At 40.6% G+C, this 18,814-nt stretch overlaps 1 protein-coding gene across 8 annotated transcripts in view; it reads left to right on the forward strand.

Annotated features, from left to right (window-relative positions):
- The window catches only part of SYNRG (synergin, gamma), a 92,595-nt gene that overhangs the window by 54,976 nt on the left and 18,805 nt on the right, over positions 1 to 18,814 (forward strand). For 5 of the 8 annotated variants that reach the window (XM_011990207.1, XM_011990209.1, XM_011990211.1 and 2 more), the window contains 5 exons: positions 932 to 1,876; positions 12,509 to 13,102; positions 14,529 to 14,692; positions 15,861 to 15,914; positions 16,674 to 16,770. In XM_011990207.1, coding sequence (XP_011845597.1) covers positions 932 to 1,876; positions 12,509 to 13,102; positions 14,529 to 14,692; positions 15,861 to 15,914; positions 16,674 to 16,770 — 1,854 coding nt within the window. The remainder of the gene's footprint in view (positions 1 to 931; positions 1,877 to 12,508; positions 13,103 to 14,528; positions 14,693 to 15,860; positions 15,915 to 16,673; positions 16,771 to 18,814) is intronic. The other 3 variants (XM_011990212.1, XM_011990206.1, XM_011990214.1) reach the window with 1 other exon arrangement.

The raw sequence follows: 18,814 nt of genomic DNA on the forward strand, positions 1-18,814 counted from the left end.
TGCACTCCAGCCTGGGCAACAAGAACGAACTCCATCTCAAAAAAAAAAAAAATTCGTCAGTTACTCCATTCTCAGAGTAGCATAATATAAACTAAAGTCTAAATTATAACTTCCAAAACTTTGTTATAATAGAGTTGGTATTTATTCAAATCTTTTTGAATTTTAATAAATAAAAATAAGTGCTCATTGATGCAGTGAGACAGCTAATTTGTAGAAAAGCTCAAGTGCTTAGAGACTTTTTTTTCTGTGAGATTCAGCTTATTAGAGAGTATGGGGAGGAGCTGCTTTACAGTGTGCCCCACCTAGAATGCTTTGCAAATAATAGAACCTTTTCAAACATTGTCATCAAAGCTCCCTTCAAATTAATGCCTTCCTTTACTTGAACAAGACCACATAGTATCTAAGGTTATTCTTAAAGTGACTGGCTGAACCAAGTGTTGTCCATCCTGAATATTAGATGTAGGATTTTTCATAATACTTCATTGGTACCTCTGATTTTTTTTTTAACCAGGTAACATGTTTTATCTTTAAAGGGCCACTATTTTAATATGCCTCTCTTCAAGAACCTCTAACCCTATTTCTTATTGTATTGTCTGCTTGGTTAGCTAGCTGTGGGAACAGAAAGTCTTGAGAGAAGTGCTTTTAGCCAGCTGTAGGATCTAGAGCTAGGGGAGATCCCACACTAAAAGCATGAGCAAATGAAAATGTTACTGGCAGGTACTTTCAGTTTGATTTCTGTTTATTTCAGTATCACTAGACCTCAGTGTGGAAACAAATGTGTAGTTCGATAGGGTTTAAACTATAAACATTATTAAGTAATGTCAAGTCAGTGGAGAAAAGTCTGTAAAATTATGCTTGCAGTTTAATATGCTGTGCATTATATGGTTTTCAGTTCAGCATTCCTATTTTTGGGTGGTATTTTTTCTTTCAGGAGAAAGCTTTGCAGAATTCAGATCTGCAGGAACTGATGATGGTTTCACCGATTTTAAAACAGCCGATAGTGTATCACCACTAGAGCCACCGACAAAAGACAAAACTTTTCCACCATCCTTCCCCTCAGGAACTATACAACAGAAACAACAAACACAAGTGAAAAATCCTCTGAACTTAGCAGACCTAGATATGTTTTCCTCAGTTAATTGTAGCAGCGAGAAACCATTGTCTTTTTCAGCTGCATTTAGCACATCAAAATCAGTTTCCACACCACAGTCAACAGGTTCTGCTGCTGCTACGACAGCATTGGCATCAACGAAAACTTCTAGTTTGGCTGATGAGTTTGGAGAATTCAACCTTTTTGGGGAATATTCTGGTCTACCACCTGTTGGGGAGCAGGATGACTTTGCAGATTTTATGGCTTTCAGTAATAGCTCTATTTCATCTGAGCAAAAGCCGGATGACAAATATGATGCCCTTAAAGAGGAAGCCAGTCCTGTTCCTCTAACCAGCAACATGGGCAGCACAGTGAAGGGTGGACAAAACCTAACTGCTGTGTCTACCAAGTATGATGTCTTCAGACAACTTTCTCTGGAAGGATCTGGACTAGGTGTTGAAGACCTAAAAGATAACACTCCTTCAGGAAAAAGTGATGATGATTTTGCTGACTTCCACTCCAGTAAATTTTCTTCCATAAACTCGGACAAATCCCTGGGAGAGAAAGCAGTGGCTTTCAGACACACCAAAGAAGACTCTGCATCAGTGAAGTCCTTGGATCTCCCTTCCATTGGTGGCAGCAGTGTCGGCAAGGAGGACTCTGAAGATGCACTCTCTGTTCAGTTTGACATGAAATTGGCTGATGTGGGAGGAGATCTTAAGCATGTCATGTCTGATAGCTCTTTGGATTTACCAACAGTTAGTGGCCAGCATCCTCCTGCTGCAGGTGAGGAATTGGTGAGATTGCTCTGGTGATGGTGTTGTAGATTTCAAAGATGATTCTGCGGGTGTTGATTTACATGAGTAAGGCTCTGGCCCTTTATCTTTATGAATCTCTAATAATCAACCTCTTTGTTGCCAGTCTCCTTAAAGCAGTATTAAATTTGATTCTATGGATACTTGCATATATGGATACTGTGGCTACTGTGGAACTTAGATTGGGTAGCTAAAATATTTTTATTTTTGAAGTCTAGCACCAGCTTGGTGTTAGAGGCACATAAAAACTCACTGCTAAGTGAACCCCACATTGCCAGAAATTTGATAAGGACTTTTGCAGTGCCAGCAGTGTTTCTCCATTTCTGTGAGTAAAATCATTGTTTCCCTCTCCTTTTTTCTTCTCTTGGGTATACACAGCAACTGCCAGTATAGTATTCTGTTGGATTTACAGAAACTAACTCTCGTTAGGCCAAGAAAGTAAAAATTTCTAACCACTTGTGCAGTTTGCCACATCCCTTTAAGAGAAGAAGAGAGAAAGAGTTTATATATGAATGTTCTTTATGTCAGGGTCTGGCAAAGAGGAGGGCGTGTGTTGTCAGTGGAATCCAGGAGCTGTTTTCAGTGTTAACTCTGTTACTAGAAATATTAAGTTGTAACAAATCTGTAGATATTAGAATAGGGTAACTGCTAACTTTCTGATAAAATGTTTGAAAACATGGTATTAGGGAGCCCTCTGAATTCTGTGTGGATTTACATGTAGCAATTTACTCTCTAGTTCAACTTCTGTCATAAAAACTAGATTCCCAAGTGTCCTGGTTTTTGTTTTGTTTTGTTTTTTGATATGTATATAGAAAGATAAACCTATTTTGTGGCCTTTTAATAATGAGAAATATCTCAGTATCACTGTATTATTCTAGAAAATGTATTATGCATATGAAAGGTTTGGTTTTGTCTAACTAGGGAGGGACACATGAGACACTTCCAAGTTTACAGATTCAGGCAGAAATTGTCAAGTCCTATAGCTTTTGCATATGTCAAATTTGCAAGTCGGAAAACAAAATTGCATCCATCCTTTGGCTCTGGAAATGTAGGTATTCCTAAACAGGGTGCTGAATCAGGAGCAAGTTAGCAGAGACATTGCATATTTCATGTTGCTACTTGCTAAGGTGTTTTTCAAATGCAGTGGGCGGTCTGAAGAGCTCCTGTGCCCTTGACTGTCTACTTTCTTTTTTTTCCTTTTTTTGTACTTTTCCTCAGAAATTTTCTTATTTTTTTTTGCTGCTGTTTGATAGAGTGATTTGGGGTTTTGTTTTGTTTTGGTTTTTTTTGTTTTGTTTTGTTTTGTTTTTTTGTATGAGCTGCTTGAACCACAGCAGTTGGTTGCAAAGTGCTCTGTTTTCTGAACAATACTGGATTTTTATTTAAAAATCTCATAACATGTATACTAGCCTTTTGGACTCTGAAGCTACTAATTAGAAACTATTTTTCTGAAAGTGAATCTATATTCTTTCACAGTGCCAAGCTAGATGTCTTTATGAAATGAGTCTAATCCAGGTTTGGGGTGTCTTTTTTCCCCCCATTTTATTTGGAGGTTGGTTTTTTGACCAAGCTTGTTCTTATTGACCTGTTAAAATAATCTCTTCTGTGCTCATGTTCTTTTATGTATGTTTGGAACATCCCCAGCTTGGAGCCTGTAATGTTCAAGCTAACTCTCTTCAGTTGGAGGATATTCTTAAAACAGATTGTTTCCTCCCATTGATCTGTAAACCTCCTGTCAGAAAGGAGCAGTATCCCTTTAGAGCGGTTGTTAAAAGGGGTTGATGTCTGACCAATGTGCTATATTGCTGTTGTGCAAAACTGCTGCATTAACGTATTGTAGAGGGTAAATGGCAAGGACTTATTCAGAGTAATGTGGTTTTATTTTATCCTCATGTTCACCACAGTATCTCTTGCTCTCTTAGTTTGAGGGTTAAAGGTACTTCTTGTTGGAGAAATAAGAAGTGAGCTGATGAAGAGAGAATAAAACCTGGTAGATTGCTGTCTGTGGACCTTAATCCTGTTTAGAAGCCCTAACTTAACTCTGAAGGGGATACTGTCTCTTTTACTCTTGCTATAATTCTTTGTATGGAAGGTAGATAATACTGATAACATTGCCTGATTTCTCTGCATATATTACATTTAACCCTTTGAGCCCTTGCTGCATATAATTTCAACTAGGCTGCTTTTTCCCCCGACTAAATTTAATCTGTGGCACTGAAGCATCTTGACGTGCAGTCATTAAAATCATATGGTTTTATTGGCAGCAAGAGCTGACCCTCATCTGTGACATTTTCAAAGGGTTAGCAAGACTTCTGTAGCTACCTACCTACCTACCTGTAAAGTAGCTCTTCTTTGACATTGAAAACCTTTGTATTTTAATTAGTGCCCTTTTTTTGGCTGCTTTTCTGATGTCTTTTTTTCAATTTAGACATTTTCTGTGTGAATGTGCCTTCGAATTTGCTTTAGTATATTCCTCTGCAAACACTGATCTGCATGCTTATTCTGATGACTTCTTTTCCAGCTCTTCTGTATCACTCTCTTTTGTGATCTGTAAGTCTTGTGTTAATAAATAATTCTTTGGCATATTTTGAAAGTGTGGGGATGTGTGTAATTTGTACTTTTTCAGGGTTAGACCAAAGAAATACCTGACTGGTACCAAGTTTAAAGCAATAGTAGCCTGAGACTAGAGAGTTTTCCCCTTTAGTTTTGTTTCGTCAAACACCTGTCTTCTAAGAAAGTATTGGTACATTTTAGCCTTTGTTTCTTATAATTCCATTAATGTAAGTTTTTAACATGGCATTGCATTGAAATATAACTTCAGACTTAAATAAGAGTAAACCTTACACTACTTTACATGATAGGGAGAAAGAACATTTGTTGCAGTTTCTTCTCTTGAAGAAACTGATCATATTTTATTGTAGAGAATCTGTCTTTACTAGGCATGACATTGAAGAGAAGGGGAAGGTGAGGAAAAAGACCTAAGAGTTGAGTGTTGTGGAAAGAGTTAACTATAACTACCTAGTTATCCATAACTATCTAGTTATCTGTAACTAACTGCATAGTTCAAGCTACTACGTAGTTATAGATAACTAGATATAAACTTAATTTAAAATAAATCAAATAATATTGAAATGGACTTCTGAGCACAGTAAATGTAAACTGTATTTAAATTGATAATCTGCATAATAGAAAGTGGTCTGTATTAATAGCAGGAAGTCTTCAGGATGGAATTTGATTTGAGTTTGAAATTGGATACTCAGCCGGGTGCGGTGGCTCACGCCTATAATCCCAGCACTTTGGGAGGCCAAGGTGGGTGGACTGCTTGAGGCTGGTAGTTCATGACCAGCCTGGGCAACATGGTGAAACCCCATCTTTACCAAAAAATACAAAAATTAGTCGGACATGGTGGTGTGCACCTGTAGTCCCAGCTACTCAGGAGGTGAGGATCAGTTGATCCTGGGAGGTTGAGGCTATAGTGAGCTGTGATCACATCACTGCACTCCAGCCTGGGTGACAGAGCAAGACCCTGTCTCAAAGAAAGAAAAATTGGGTACTCCATCCTGTAATTACAGAGCATGTTAGATTTGCAGTTATGTATTCTGTATGATGAAGCAACCCTCAGCCTTTTTTTTTTCTTTTCTCATAGTACATAAAGCAAATTCTTAAAACAAGTTTGGGGGGTGCGTCTAAGAAAGTAAGGGTTGAACCATTCTTATTTTTAAGAAAACAATTTCTAGAAGGACCAATGAAATGAAGCAACAAGCGTAGGTCAAACATGGAAAATATTTTCTCCATTTTAGAGTATTATGGTAACAGTAAAAAACCTTGAGAATATTACTGTGTTTCAGGTTAGAAACCCAAAACCAATAAAATCCCTGGGAAAATGGGATATTTCCATGGTTTATATTTTGTATTCTTATGTTTTGAGGCTTTAATTCTTTGTTCTTTTTTAGAATTTGAGGAAGGAAGGAAATTAAATCACTGAAAATGAAAACTTTTTTTTTTTTTTTTTTCGAGATGGAGTTTCATTCTTGTTGCCCAGGCTGGAGTGCAATGGCACGATCTTGGCTCAGTGCAACCTCTGCCTCCCAGGTTCAAGTGATTCTCCTGCCTCAGCCTCCTGAGTAGCTGGGATTACAGGCACATGCCCAACACACCCAGCTAATTTTGTATTTTTAGTAGAGACGGGGGTTTCTTCATGTTGGTCAGGCTGGTCTCGAACTCCTGACCTCAGGTAATCCGCCTGCCTTGGCCTCCCAAAGTGCTGGGATTACAGGCGTGAGCCACCGCGCCTGTTTGTTTTGTTTTGTTTTGTTTTTTAAGACAGAGTTTCCCTCTCACCCAGTCTGGAGTGCAATGGCGTGATCTTGGATCTCAGCTCACTGCAACCTCTGCCTCCCAGGTTTAAGTGACTCCCCTGCCTCAGCCTCCCAAGTAACTGGGATTACAGGTGCCTGCCGCCACTCCCAGCTAATTTTTGTATTTTTAGTAGAGATGGGGTTTCACCATGTTGGCCAGGCTGGTCTCAAACTCCTGACCTCAGGTGATCGATCCACTTGCCTCGACCTCCCAAAGTAGTGAAATTACAGGTGTGAGCTACTGCACCTAGCCTAGAAGAAGATGAGGATTTTGAATAGGATTCCTAAGAGATCACTTGTAGTGTCTTAAATATGCCCTTTAAGAAAGAAAAAAAGTTGTATTTAGAGGTTTAGATTAACTCTGAGAAAAGCCAGGCCTGCCATTCAAAGTACAGCATTGTCCAGAGCATACTGCTTTAAAAAGTTGAATAATACTTCGTTTCAAAAACTTTGTATAAATGCATTGTATTTTATTTATGATATGTGCTGCTAACACATTTGAAAGAAAGAGATCTTACTGTAGCTTCCATTTAGTGATAATGCTAGCTGCCCTTTATTTTGGATTTTCCCATGCTGTTTATAAGACCAATCTCTTGCTGGCTTTGGCTGAGGAATTTCTTTGTCAATGGAATTCTGTAATGCTAGATTAATTGGTCCATGTAGGACTGCTTTATTTTAACTCTTTTCTGCATTTATCTGAGCAGGCTACAGAAAATGACTGAATGTAACTGTGCGTAAAGCATACATTCACAAATTGAGTAATGGATATTTCCAAAGCAACATTACTTTTTAGGGAGGTAGTTTTAATGTAATGTAATGACTTAAACTTCTTTTGTAAAAAAGACTTGAAGAACTGTATGCTATAGGTTTAAACAAACAAACAAAATACTGTTTTGTTTACCCTGATGCCATTAGTGCTTCACTTCATGTATCAGTATCTGAGAAGGTATACCCATGTATCTGTTGTTCTGTAGTCACTCTGTTGTTCACATCAAAATCCCTGCTGATTTTTAGAAGTAGCAAATGATGGCCGGGCGCAGTGGCTCATGCCTGTAATCCCAGCACTTTGGGAGGCCGAGGCGGGTGGATCACCTGAGGTCAGGAGTTTGAGACCAGCCTGGCCAACATGGTGTCACCCTGTCTCTACTAAAAATACAAAAATTAGCCGGGTGAGGTGGCGGGCGCCTGTAGTCCCAGCTACTCGGGAGGCCAAGGCACGAGAATTGCTTGAACCCTGTGAGGCGGAGGTTGCAGTGAGCCGAGATTGTGCCACTCCCACTGCGGCCTGGGTGACAGAGCCAGACTCCGTCTCAAAAAAAAAAAAAGTAGCAAATGAACATGAAGGGAACACTGGCAATATCAAAAAACCTGTGCTAAATCCTAAAATAATGCACCAAAGAACCAAAAGGCCTCAGTTGTACTTCCTGTCTTCTGTGTTCATTTGGTGTCTCTTTGATGAGATTTTTACTGCTGACTAGGGGCGGTCCCACTGTGTATCCTGACACCATTCCTTGGCCTTCTGACTTCCTGTGACTTAAAATATCCACAGGATTTCCAGTTTTCAGTTTTGAACTTAAAACACTGACACAGAAACCCAAAGGTGCTTATAGATAGTGTGGATATAATTTAAACCATAGAGTTGCGTGAGTCAGTACAAATGAAGAACAGGAAGTTTTCATACAGATTAGAAAACACTGGACGGTAATTAAACAGCAGCATTTTCCAGCCTGTCCACTTACACTGTGATCACTTTCATTCCTGTTTTCTTCAGTGTTTGAGACGTACAGGACACAGACCAGGTGTTTTAGTTAACAGAGAATATGAATACAACTGATCTCATAGGTAGATCAAAGACAGAATAGGGCCTAAAGGAGATTAGGGCCCAGAGTAGAGAGAAACTGAAATGTACAAGTATTTTACGGTTTGCTTTGGTAAATGAAGTTTAGATTAAATCAGTACTGTAAATGAAAATATGTTTCTTTCTTAGTCCAATGAACATTTTTATTGCTATATAAAATGAGAATAGTGGAATTTGCACGTATATCTCCTTTCCTCTTTCTCTCAACTCCTTCAAAAGCCAGTAACTCTTCATCACCTGGGCATATACTGACAGCTTTAGTAAATGTCCTTGGGAATGAGCTTGGCTGTCTGTGTCCTGTAGTAGTAGCCGACATTCTTTGTTCGAAAAAATACCTTGTTTTCATGTACAACATCCACTCAAAAGAGATTTGAATAGAGGTTATGGAAGAGACTAATAGGGTTACTTGCCAGCATAAGCAAGAAGTACACGTTTTGATCTGAGATCCGTGATGGAAAACAGATCGTATACGTTTATTCCTTTGGCCTTTGTAATAGGACATTCCTGGCTGCAAACAGATGTATGCATTAAAACACACAATTTGGCATATTATCTGTGTGCAAATGCAGTTCAACCTAGCACAGCCTAGGAGTTCCGCAGCAGAACTGGAAATACAGTAGTGATTTTCTGTTCATTTTATTGCATTCCTTCTCCATTTTCTTTTTCCTTTTTCTCTTGCAATTTTCAGAATTCAGCTATCAAATTGAAAATCCATCTATACTAGCTTCAGTGATTACAAACTAAAATGTGGGTTATTCCACATCATTTTTTCAGACAAGACTTCTATCACTTATGTTGTAGGTGTTATATAATCTTTAATATTTTTAAGACCATTATACAATAATACCTATAACTGGACTGCTTAGAAATGTAGAACTATTAACATGGGAAATGAAAATTTTCTTACTTTAAGCTACATTCAATGAACTGATGTACCACATTTTTCTTAGAAAATGGTTTACAAATATTTGCTATGCCAGAACATACTGCCCTGTATTTATATTGTTTATAAATGCTAAGTTTAGGGGCATGGTGTTCTGTCTCACATTCCTTATGTACCGTCAGTACTTGTGTTCAAATGAATTACACTTTACGAAATTACTTTTTCACACTATAGTAGCCAACAAATAAGCAAAAGTAAATTTAAAACTCAATTTTGAGGCTTGATTTTAGTGAATCTTGTGTATTTACTCTTCATTTTAAGTATAAAATATTTCTTTTTAAGTCTTTCATTTGCTTTTCTAGTCTTTCATTTAGTCTTTTCTGGGAGTTGCTCCAAAAGGCAAGCTGTTACAGGCGTTATCATTTTTAATAAAAATAAGATTTCCTGAAATTTTAAAAATGCTTAAAAATGCCTCAGCTAAGGCAATCCCTTGTTGCCTGTAATGCCTTTTACCTGATTATATTAGTCATTTTAGGTTTTTAAAAGACATTTTGTTGTTGTGTGATTGCAAAGAAAGATCTTTTTATTACCATAGCAATATCTTGATTGCAGTGTTTGAACTGGAGATATCTTTTCATTAAATTTATCATTTGCCTCTAGGAAAACTGTCTCCTTTTTTTTTTGAGACAGAGTCTCAAACTGTCGCCAGGCTGGAGTGCAGTGGTGCCATCTTGACTCACAGCAATCTCCGACTCCCTGATTGAAGCGATTCTCCTGCCTCACCCTCCCAAGTAGCTGGAATTACAGGCACACGCCACCACGCCCAGCTAATTATTATTATTATTACTACTATTTTGAGACGGAGTTTCGCTCTTGTTGCCCAGGCTGGAGTGCAATGGCGCGATCTCGGCTCACTGCAACCTCCACCTCCTGGGTTCAAGCGATTCTTCTGCCTCAGCCTCCCAAGTAGCTGGGATTACAGGCGCCTGCCACCACGCCCGGCTAATTTTTGTATTTTTAATAGAGACGGGATTTCACCATGTTGGTCAGGCTGGTCTCAAACTCCTAACCTCAGGTGATCCACCCGCCCCGGCCTCCCAAAGTACTGGGATTACAGGTGTGAGCCACCATGCCCGGCCTGATACCCTTTTAATAGGAAAGATTCTGGAAGCAGTTCCTAATATAGTTTCCCAAAATGCTTTCATAGGACCTAAGAATAAAAATAATCTGTATTATGAAACATTCTTCTGAATGTACCCCTCCAAGAATAGTCCTGTATTTAACTGCATCACCCCCTGATTGAATTTCACCTCATTTGAGTCTGGACACCTTCTGGTGCCTTTAAATAGTGGGGAAAAAAACAAAAACAAAAGAACACTACAGCAAAAGACCAAGAAAGCTTTGGGTTAAAGGCTTTTCCATTCATTCTAAACTCTAGATTTTTCACCTGAGGCCAGGCACAATGGCTCATGCCTATAATCCCAGCACTTTGGGAGGCCGAGACGGGCGGATCACCTGAGGTCAGGAGTTCAAGACCAGCCTGACTGACATGGTGAAACCCCGTCTCTACTAAAAATACAAAAACTAGCCGGGCGTGGTGGTGGGCACCTGTAATCCCAGCTACTCCGGAGGCTGAGGCAGGAGAATCACTTGAACCCAGGAGGCGGAGGTTGCAGTGAGCCGAGATCGCGCCATCGCACTCCAGGCTGGGTGATGAGTAAAACTCTGTCTCAAAAAAGAAATTTAAAAAAAAAAAAAAAACCTTTTCACCTGAATCTTTTTTTCCTTCTGTTTTATAAACCACATTTGAAGGGTACGATTGCACCACAGAATTTTTAAATATGCCATCATTCTGTGAAAAGTGTTTGCTTTTTGCTGGTTGGTTTTTTGTATGGCTAGTGTTTTTTGTTTTTATTATTAACTTAGTACCCCTTTCCTAACAGCTCAAAGAAAAAGAGATTTGGATTATACCATTAGAAGAGCTATGGAAATGTCAGGAGCCTCTTACCCCTCATAAATTATGCAGTATCGCTGTGAAAGAAAGAGAAAAATGACTCCATGGTGGTTCACCTGTTGACTTAGTTCTGAAAATCTAGGTCACAAAACTTTTGAGCAGTTTCCTTGTAAATCACATATGTGGTTGTCAGAGGAAGAGTCTTGTATTTAGCCTTCTTGCCTCATGTACAGTGACTACAGTGAAACTAAATGCATATCAACCCACTTCTCCACACCAGCCTAATTCAGTCTCGGCTGGTTTTGCTTTTTGAAAATGAGCAAGAACCTTTTTCTCCTAGTAATACCGCTAAAATGCTGAGTTGACTTTTCATTTTTGCTTTGAAATTCCCCTCTAGGCTCTAAAGCAGCAATTAACTGTCAAGTTGAGGCTGGTGGCACCTATGCAGAGCAGACACTAGCTATTATGTATTGCTCACCAGGCGTCAATCTGGCCTTTTACACACGTGGTCACGGTTGATGGCCGTAACACAGTCCTTCCAAGTACATGGTCTTCTCCTCATTTTACTGATAAGCAAACTGAGGTTCAGAAATGTTCAATCATCTGCCTAGTGCCACACAAATAGTAGGTAGCAGAGGTCTTTCTAAGACTCAGGTCTTTCTAAATCAAAAACCTACTTTCTTTCTGCTGTTTTATGTTGCCTCTTAAATTACTTAACTGTATATTAAGAATGCTTTGTAAAATCAGTCGTCTGCCCCAGCAGTTCTTTTTTTCTCCTCCTTTCCTTTTTTTTTAAATGGAGAGTAGATACATAGTTGAAGGAAAAAGTGGAGCCCAACAGGACCCAAATCTTTTTATTGCATTTTTTAAGGGCGAAAGTAGATCAGATTGATTTTTCTTTCCTCATACTTCATCACAGCAATATGATGTCCAATTTGACCAAAATAACAACTAGGTAAGTAATTGCTTGATTAAAATCTCATATTTGGCATTGCCTGAGACAGAAATCCTAATAATTGATAATATTATGACAGAAACTCTAATAATTGATTGAAAGTTAGATGACATTATTTTCATTTTAGTTTTGAGAAACTGTCAACTTTTAATTATTTTGCCATGTACATTTCACATGACCATGTTTTAAAGGCACATTTTCCAACAAAGTCAAGATGAAGGGAGACATGTTTTAGGCAAGGAATATCAGTACATTTTTAAGTTTATATGGGAACAATTTATTAAATGACCCCAATCGTATATCAAATAGTATATACATTGGTAGATGAACCTCCTATCTTTTTTTAGTAATTTTTATAGCCAAAGAAAATGATTCTTGGTAACTAAATGTAAATGCCAACTCAAGGCTAATGTGGGTTTTTTTAAGATCAGATTTTACAGCCCAACTCTTTTAATTTTAGTGCAAACTCTAAATTTAGCTAATTTCAACATAGTATAAAACTAATCAAATATGCTAGGCATTTTGCTTCTACAGAGTTTAGGGCATTTTGCCTAAATTGCTTGCCTCTAATTGCGGGGTCTTATTTCCCTTTCAGATATAGAGGACTTAAAATATGCTGCTTTTGGAAGCTACAGTAGCAATTTTGCAGTGAGCACACTTACAAGCTGTGACTGGTCAGACAGGGATGATGCAACTCAGGGCAGAAAACTCTCTCCATTTGTCCTCTCAGCAGGAAGTGGATCCCCCTCAGCCACCTCAATTCTTCAAAAGAAAGAGACTTCATTTGGCAGTTCTGAAAACATCACCATGACATCTCTCTCCAAAGTAACAACCTTTGCAAGTGAAGATGCTCTTCCAGGGACCACCTTCCCAGCGTTTGCCAGTTTTAAAGACATGATTCCTCAGACCAGTGAGCAAAAGGAATATGAAAGCAGAGACTATAAAGATTTCACAAGACAGGACCTGCCTACAGCTGAACGGAGCCCAGAGGCCACTTGTCCCAGCCCAGCGTCCAGTGGTGCCTCTCAAGAAACCCCCAACGAATGTTCAGATGACTTTGGAGAGTTTCAAAGTGAAAAGCCCAAAATCAGCAAATTTGACTTCTTAGTAGCCACTTCACAAAGCAAAATGAAATCCAGTGAAGAAATGATCAAAAGTGAGCTGGCAACCTTTGACCTTTCTGTTCAAGGTGAGTAGCTTCCAAGGTAGATTTTACTATTGCGGTTTTTTTCCACTGAGATGTTAGATGTTCTTAAGAATAAAATGTTGCTCCCTGGTTTAGCAGGAAATAGATTTTTCTAATCTTTGAAATCCGGGTCAATTACAGATAGCTATAATAAAGATTTCCCTGAGACTGGAGTCAAAATCAGTATCCCTCAGATAACTGTTTTATGGGCTAAAAACAAGCATAGCATACAGGTATTGTTCATTAGCTCGTTTGGTTAGAGGTGCACTGCGTTAAAAGAGCCAGTTAAATGGGTTTGAGCCACTTGAAGGCACGTTAGCTCCGCTCATGTTCCCGGGGCACAGATAATGTCTTTGAATCCAAAGGTTGCAATGTGGTGGCCGTGGATCTGCATCCAGCCTGCATATCACATTGACCCACACAAGAGATTTTTAAGTATGAAGTAATTGCCAGTATTTAAAAGACATGAGATTTCCCAATCTGGATTTCCACCTTTTCTTGAGAAGTCATAATATCTGGCACTAGTAGGTCTGCATTCCCATATGCTGACAAGCAGCTGGAGCCAAAAGCACCGCTCCCTGTAGATAGGTCATTCTCTCTCTCTTGCCATAATCCCCACCGCTTCCTGTCTCAGCAGACCTACTTAGGGTATTCACTTTCCTTGCCTGGTCTCTGAAGGCATTTGAGTTTGCCTCTTCTGCTTTAATCTCATCCTGACTGAAGGGGTTGTTGATTTCAGCTGGATGGAGAGCCTGCGAAGGAACTCGGTTACAAATCCATAACAAATGACTGGAAAAGCTGCACAACTTTACACACGGGTGTTTAGAAAGGTGCTTTTGTTCTCCAGACTCCAGTGATTCTGCACTGAGCATTATGGAAGACTTGTGATAGATCAGAGAAGAGTCATGTTGAAAATAAAAGGCAGGGAAACCAAGCAAGAGAGAACAGTGGAAAGAATTCAACATGCAGCTTCCCAGAAAGAATGAATGAGGAATGTGTTTGTGAATGCCTCATGACATAAGCATCTGAAGAAGAGGGTTGTGGGCTGGGTGCGGTGGCTCACATCTGTAATCTCAGCACTTTGGGAGGCGGAGGCAGGCGAATTAACTTGAGGTCAGGAGTTCGAGACCAGCCTGGCCAACACGGTGAAACCGCATCTCTACTAAAAATACAAACATTAGCCGGGCACGGTGGTGCACACCTGTAGTCCCAGCTACTCAGGAGGCTGAGGCAGGAGAATCGCTTGAACCCAGGAGGCAGAGGTTGCAGTGAACCGAGATCGCACCACTGTACTCCAGTCTGAGCAACAAAGCAAGACTCTGTCTTAAAAAAAAAAAAAAAAAAAGAGGGTTGTGGTAGCGAGGAAGAGCCTCTGCTTGAACTAAGGTAGGTGGCCAAAACCTTTGACTGTATTCTCCCCTTCTCCCAGGATCACACAAGAGGAGTTTGAGCCTCGGTGATAAAGAAATAAGCCGCTCTTCCCCTTCTCCGGCTTTGGAGCAGCCTTTCAGAGACCGTTCCAATACTCTGAATGAGAAGCCCGCGCTGCCCGTCATCCGAGACAAGTACAAAGACCTGACGGGAGAGGTGGAGGTGAGAGGAGAGCTTTCTATAGGGGGTGGATGACAGACCAGCAAGCACACAGGACCCCAAGACAGAATGCTCTCAGCTTTCACATGGGGAAAATGAGGAGCAGAAAGGCACAAAGCACCAGACATAAACTATGTAATTAAAGTGAGAGAAGGGTAACATTAGCCCTGGGTGAAAACATTTTCCAGGTGTGGCACCCACTGAAAGTAGTCAGTGACCCTAAAACCAAAACTATTCGTGGGACTTCACAAGGATGGCAGAGTTTGTAGAATTCTTCTTGAGCACTTAGACTTTATTGTCTTCATGAAACCTCAAAATAGAGGAGACAGGGAAAATATTCTGAATTTTTTATTTTTGTCTGCTGCATCTTAGTACATTAGCCGGACATGGTGGTGCACACCTATACCACGGTATGTTCCTCCTATGGCCAACACACTTAACTTCCTGCCTTTCCCTACTCCTTGTTACACGTGCACGTGGGCCATGTCCTCACCCACAGCGTTATAACCAGGGAGTGGAAAGCCAGCAGCCTAATAGCAGTTTCTGTACCAGATAGCTACATGCTGAGTGCCTTGGAAGAAAGGCTTACACTGTTACTGATGGAACAAATGAGGCAACACTCACAGGGGGAAGCCGCTGGAAAGCATGTCCCTTAGACTCACAGATCCTGTGCTCAGAAGTTACATTTATTAGTAATTTAACATAGTTATTAGTGAGTTCAAAAGATAAACTGCGGCCGGGCGTGGTGGCTCATCCCTGTCATCTCAGCACTTTGGAAGGCCAAGTTGGGCAGATCACTTGAGCTCAGGAGTTTGAGACCAGCCTGAGCAACATGGTGAAACCCCACCTCTACCAAAAATACAAAAATTAGCCGCTTATGGTGGTGCGCACCTGTAGTCCCAGCTACTCTGGAGGCTGAGGTGGGAGGATTGCTTGCATCCAGGAGGTTGAGGCTGTAGTGAGCAGAAATCACGCCACTGCACTTCAACCTGGGCAACAGAGCAAGACCCTGTCTCAAAAAAAAAAGGAAAAAAAAACTGCTTGAACTAGAGTGATTGTAATAAAAAGGAAAGTCTTCCAAGCTCAAGCCCTTTGAATTGACAGAGTCATCAGTAGAAGATTCCAGGTTTGCGCTCAAGGCTTAACCCAGTTCTTTTTATCAAATTCACAGGAAAATGAGAGATATGCATATGAATGGCAGAGATGCCTGGGGAGTGCCCTGAATGTGAGTATGTCATTTTCGCGTTCACACGTATATAAGTGTTCTCTTGTGCCTTTTTGCCTTCTTGGTTCATTTGAATGGACAGAGGCAAACTTCAGGAGAGCCTTACGTGGATGTCCCTGGGCAAAGTGAAACTCTGTGGAAGTCATACATCGTAGGTGAGGCTTCTTTCACACTTACAATAGCAGACTGGCTCATGTGTCAGTCGTCTCCTCATCTGTCATTGTGTTTAAGAAATACCAAAGTGATTTCATTAACTCTGACTAAATCAAAATAATATTTAAACTAAAGAACCTGTCTTGGCCGGGTGCGGTGGCTCAACACCTATAATTCCAGTACTTTGGGAGCCTGAGGCGGGCAGATCACGAGGTCAGGAGTTCAAGACCAGCCTGATCAACATGTTGAAACCCCGTCTCTACTAAAAATACAAAAATTAGCCAGGCGTGGTGGCGCACGCCTGTAGTCGCAGCTACTCAGGAGACTGAGGCAGGAGAATCACTTGAACCCGGGAGTTGGGGGTTGTGGTGAGCTGAGACTACACCACTACACTCCAGCCTGTGCTACAGAACGAGACTCCGTCTCAAAAAAAAAAAAAAAAAAACTGTCTTTTTTCTTCCAAATAAATGGAGGATTGTTTCTTCAAGGATAAAATGAGATTTTTTGACACCTCGTGGCTTTTCGGTTGGGTTTTCTACTAACAGTAAATTGATTTGCGATGACTTTTGTCAGTTATGTAAGGTGATGTGATTTCATTTCTTGTAGGTCATTAAGAAGGCAAATGATACCTTAAATGGAATCAGTAGTAGTTCTGTTTGCACAGAAGTAATTCAGTCAGCTCAAGGCATGGAATATTTATTAGGTATGTTCTTTTATATTTTACTATTGAAAATGATGGCACTTTGCATTATTTTCACTTTTCCCTTGAATTATTTTAAGCTAGATCTCTCAAGTTACATATGACTTCACTAAGAAGCATCTGCATTTGTGGGTAAGACACTTAAGTTACAGGCAGTAAACTATTGAACTTAAAAAGTCTCTATGGCTAAGTTTCCTCGTCCTTGTTATATACATAATAGCAAAAATGTAAAATTATGTCTCTGTTACTGGTTTATCAGAGCTACTGATGCACTGAAATAAAATCATCTTGTCTCCCATCAGTTCCTTACCATACTCTATATTCTTTCTCTCGACCGCTTAATGACACCACAGACTCCTTAACCTCCTGGTCATCTGCAGCAATTAGATATGTCAGTCCAACGTGAAAGCGCAGCCTCTATCCGCTTCGGTATTCCTCCCTTCCCCAGGCTCAGGCTTGGCCCGTGGCCGGAGCCACACACACTGGACCCTAATCTTTTTCAAATCTTTACTCACATGTCAGCTTCTGAGTGAAATCTTTCCTAGCATCCATCTCTCCGAAGAGTATCCTCTCTCCCCACCCCGGCACTTCCCATCCCATTCTCTGCTGGATTTTCTCCCTTGCTTTATTACCTTTAATTTCTTACATATGTTACTTATTGCTCTTTTCTTAAGACAGGATCACACTCTGTCACCCAGGCTGGAGTACAGTGATGTGATCATGACTCACTGCAGCGTCCACCTCCCAGGCTCAAGCAATCCTCCCACCTCAGCCTCCCAAGTAGCTGGAACCACAGGCGCGCACCACCATGTGCCCAGCTAATTTTTGTAGTTTTTGTAGAGACGGGTTTTCGCCATGTTGCCCAGGCTGGTCTCGAACTCCTGAGCTCAAGCAACCCACCCACCTTGGCCTCCCAAGTGCTGGGATCACAGGCGTGAGCCACTGCGCCTAGTTACTTGTTGTTTTTATGCTCTGTCTCCCTCCACTAGAATGAACCTCCACGAAGGCTAGGATTTTGGTCTGTTTTGTTCACTGGTGTGTCCCCAACACCTAATCTAGTGTCTTGCACATAGTTGGCACTCAAAAATATTTGCTGGATGAGTGGAGAGTGAGGGGATGTAGCCTCTGCCTTACTCCTGCCACCTCACTCGGGGTCTTCTTTTCCTGCTCAAACAGGCACGGTTCTGCATAAGCAGATGTCCACCAGGAAATGGGGCACCTGTCTTTTCTCCTCGTATCCTTGTATCTATGGAAGATTCTCTTAGAAGCGCCTTCACTTGGCTTAGGGTGGGCAGTAATTTCTGCCCCTCCCTTGGGGAAGGAAGAAGAAAGGCCATAGTGCTGTACACAGGGCTGCTGAGGCACCACTCTGAAGATCCCCTGAATCCCTCTGTGTTCACTTAGAGAGGTCGGAGTCATGTCTTTGGTGACTGTCACATTGCAGGGGTTAGGGATGTATCTGGTGGCTGTCCTTAGAGTGTGAGGTACTTATCACCTCTCATCCTTGCTTGAAGAGTTCAACCACAATTTAGAGACCACAGGAAAAGAACCGGTCTGCATCCTGTTGCATGTATAAAGATAAGTGAAGTCAAAGTGTTTGTAAGACCTTCAGATTCAGAGGGGTGAGATATTTCTTAATTACTTTGTGATGCTATTAACATTGAGATTCTTTTAAATTTTTACTATCCCCATTTTCAGCTAGTTTATTGGGATTTCCCAGATTCAAGCAGATGGACTCATAAATAAACCTCCCAAAAAACAAAACCTAATAACTTGCATATTGCCTGCCATTCTCCAAGCACTGTTGTAAGCCTTTTACCATGTTAACCTGTTTAATCCTCTCAACCATCCTTGGAGGAGGTACTGTTACCGTCCCAACTTCACAGATGAGGAAATGGAGTTACAGAGAGGTTATGTGACTTGCCTAAGGTCATGTAGCCAGTAAGAGGCATAGCTGGAGTTTGAACCCAAGCAGTGCAGCTTTAGAGTCTATGCTCTTACCAGTGAGCTATACAGCAGCACTGAGAAGTGGATTGGTCCCGGAGAA

Source organism: Mandrillus leucophaeus, unplaced genomic scaffold (genome assembly GCF_000951045.1).
Source record: "Mandrillus leucophaeus isolate KB7577 unplaced genomic scaffold, Mleu.le_1.0 Scaffold374, whole genome shotgun sequence".
Lineage (NCBI taxonomy): Eukaryota > Metazoa > Chordata > Mammalia > Primates > Cercopithecidae > Mandrillus > Mandrillus leucophaeus.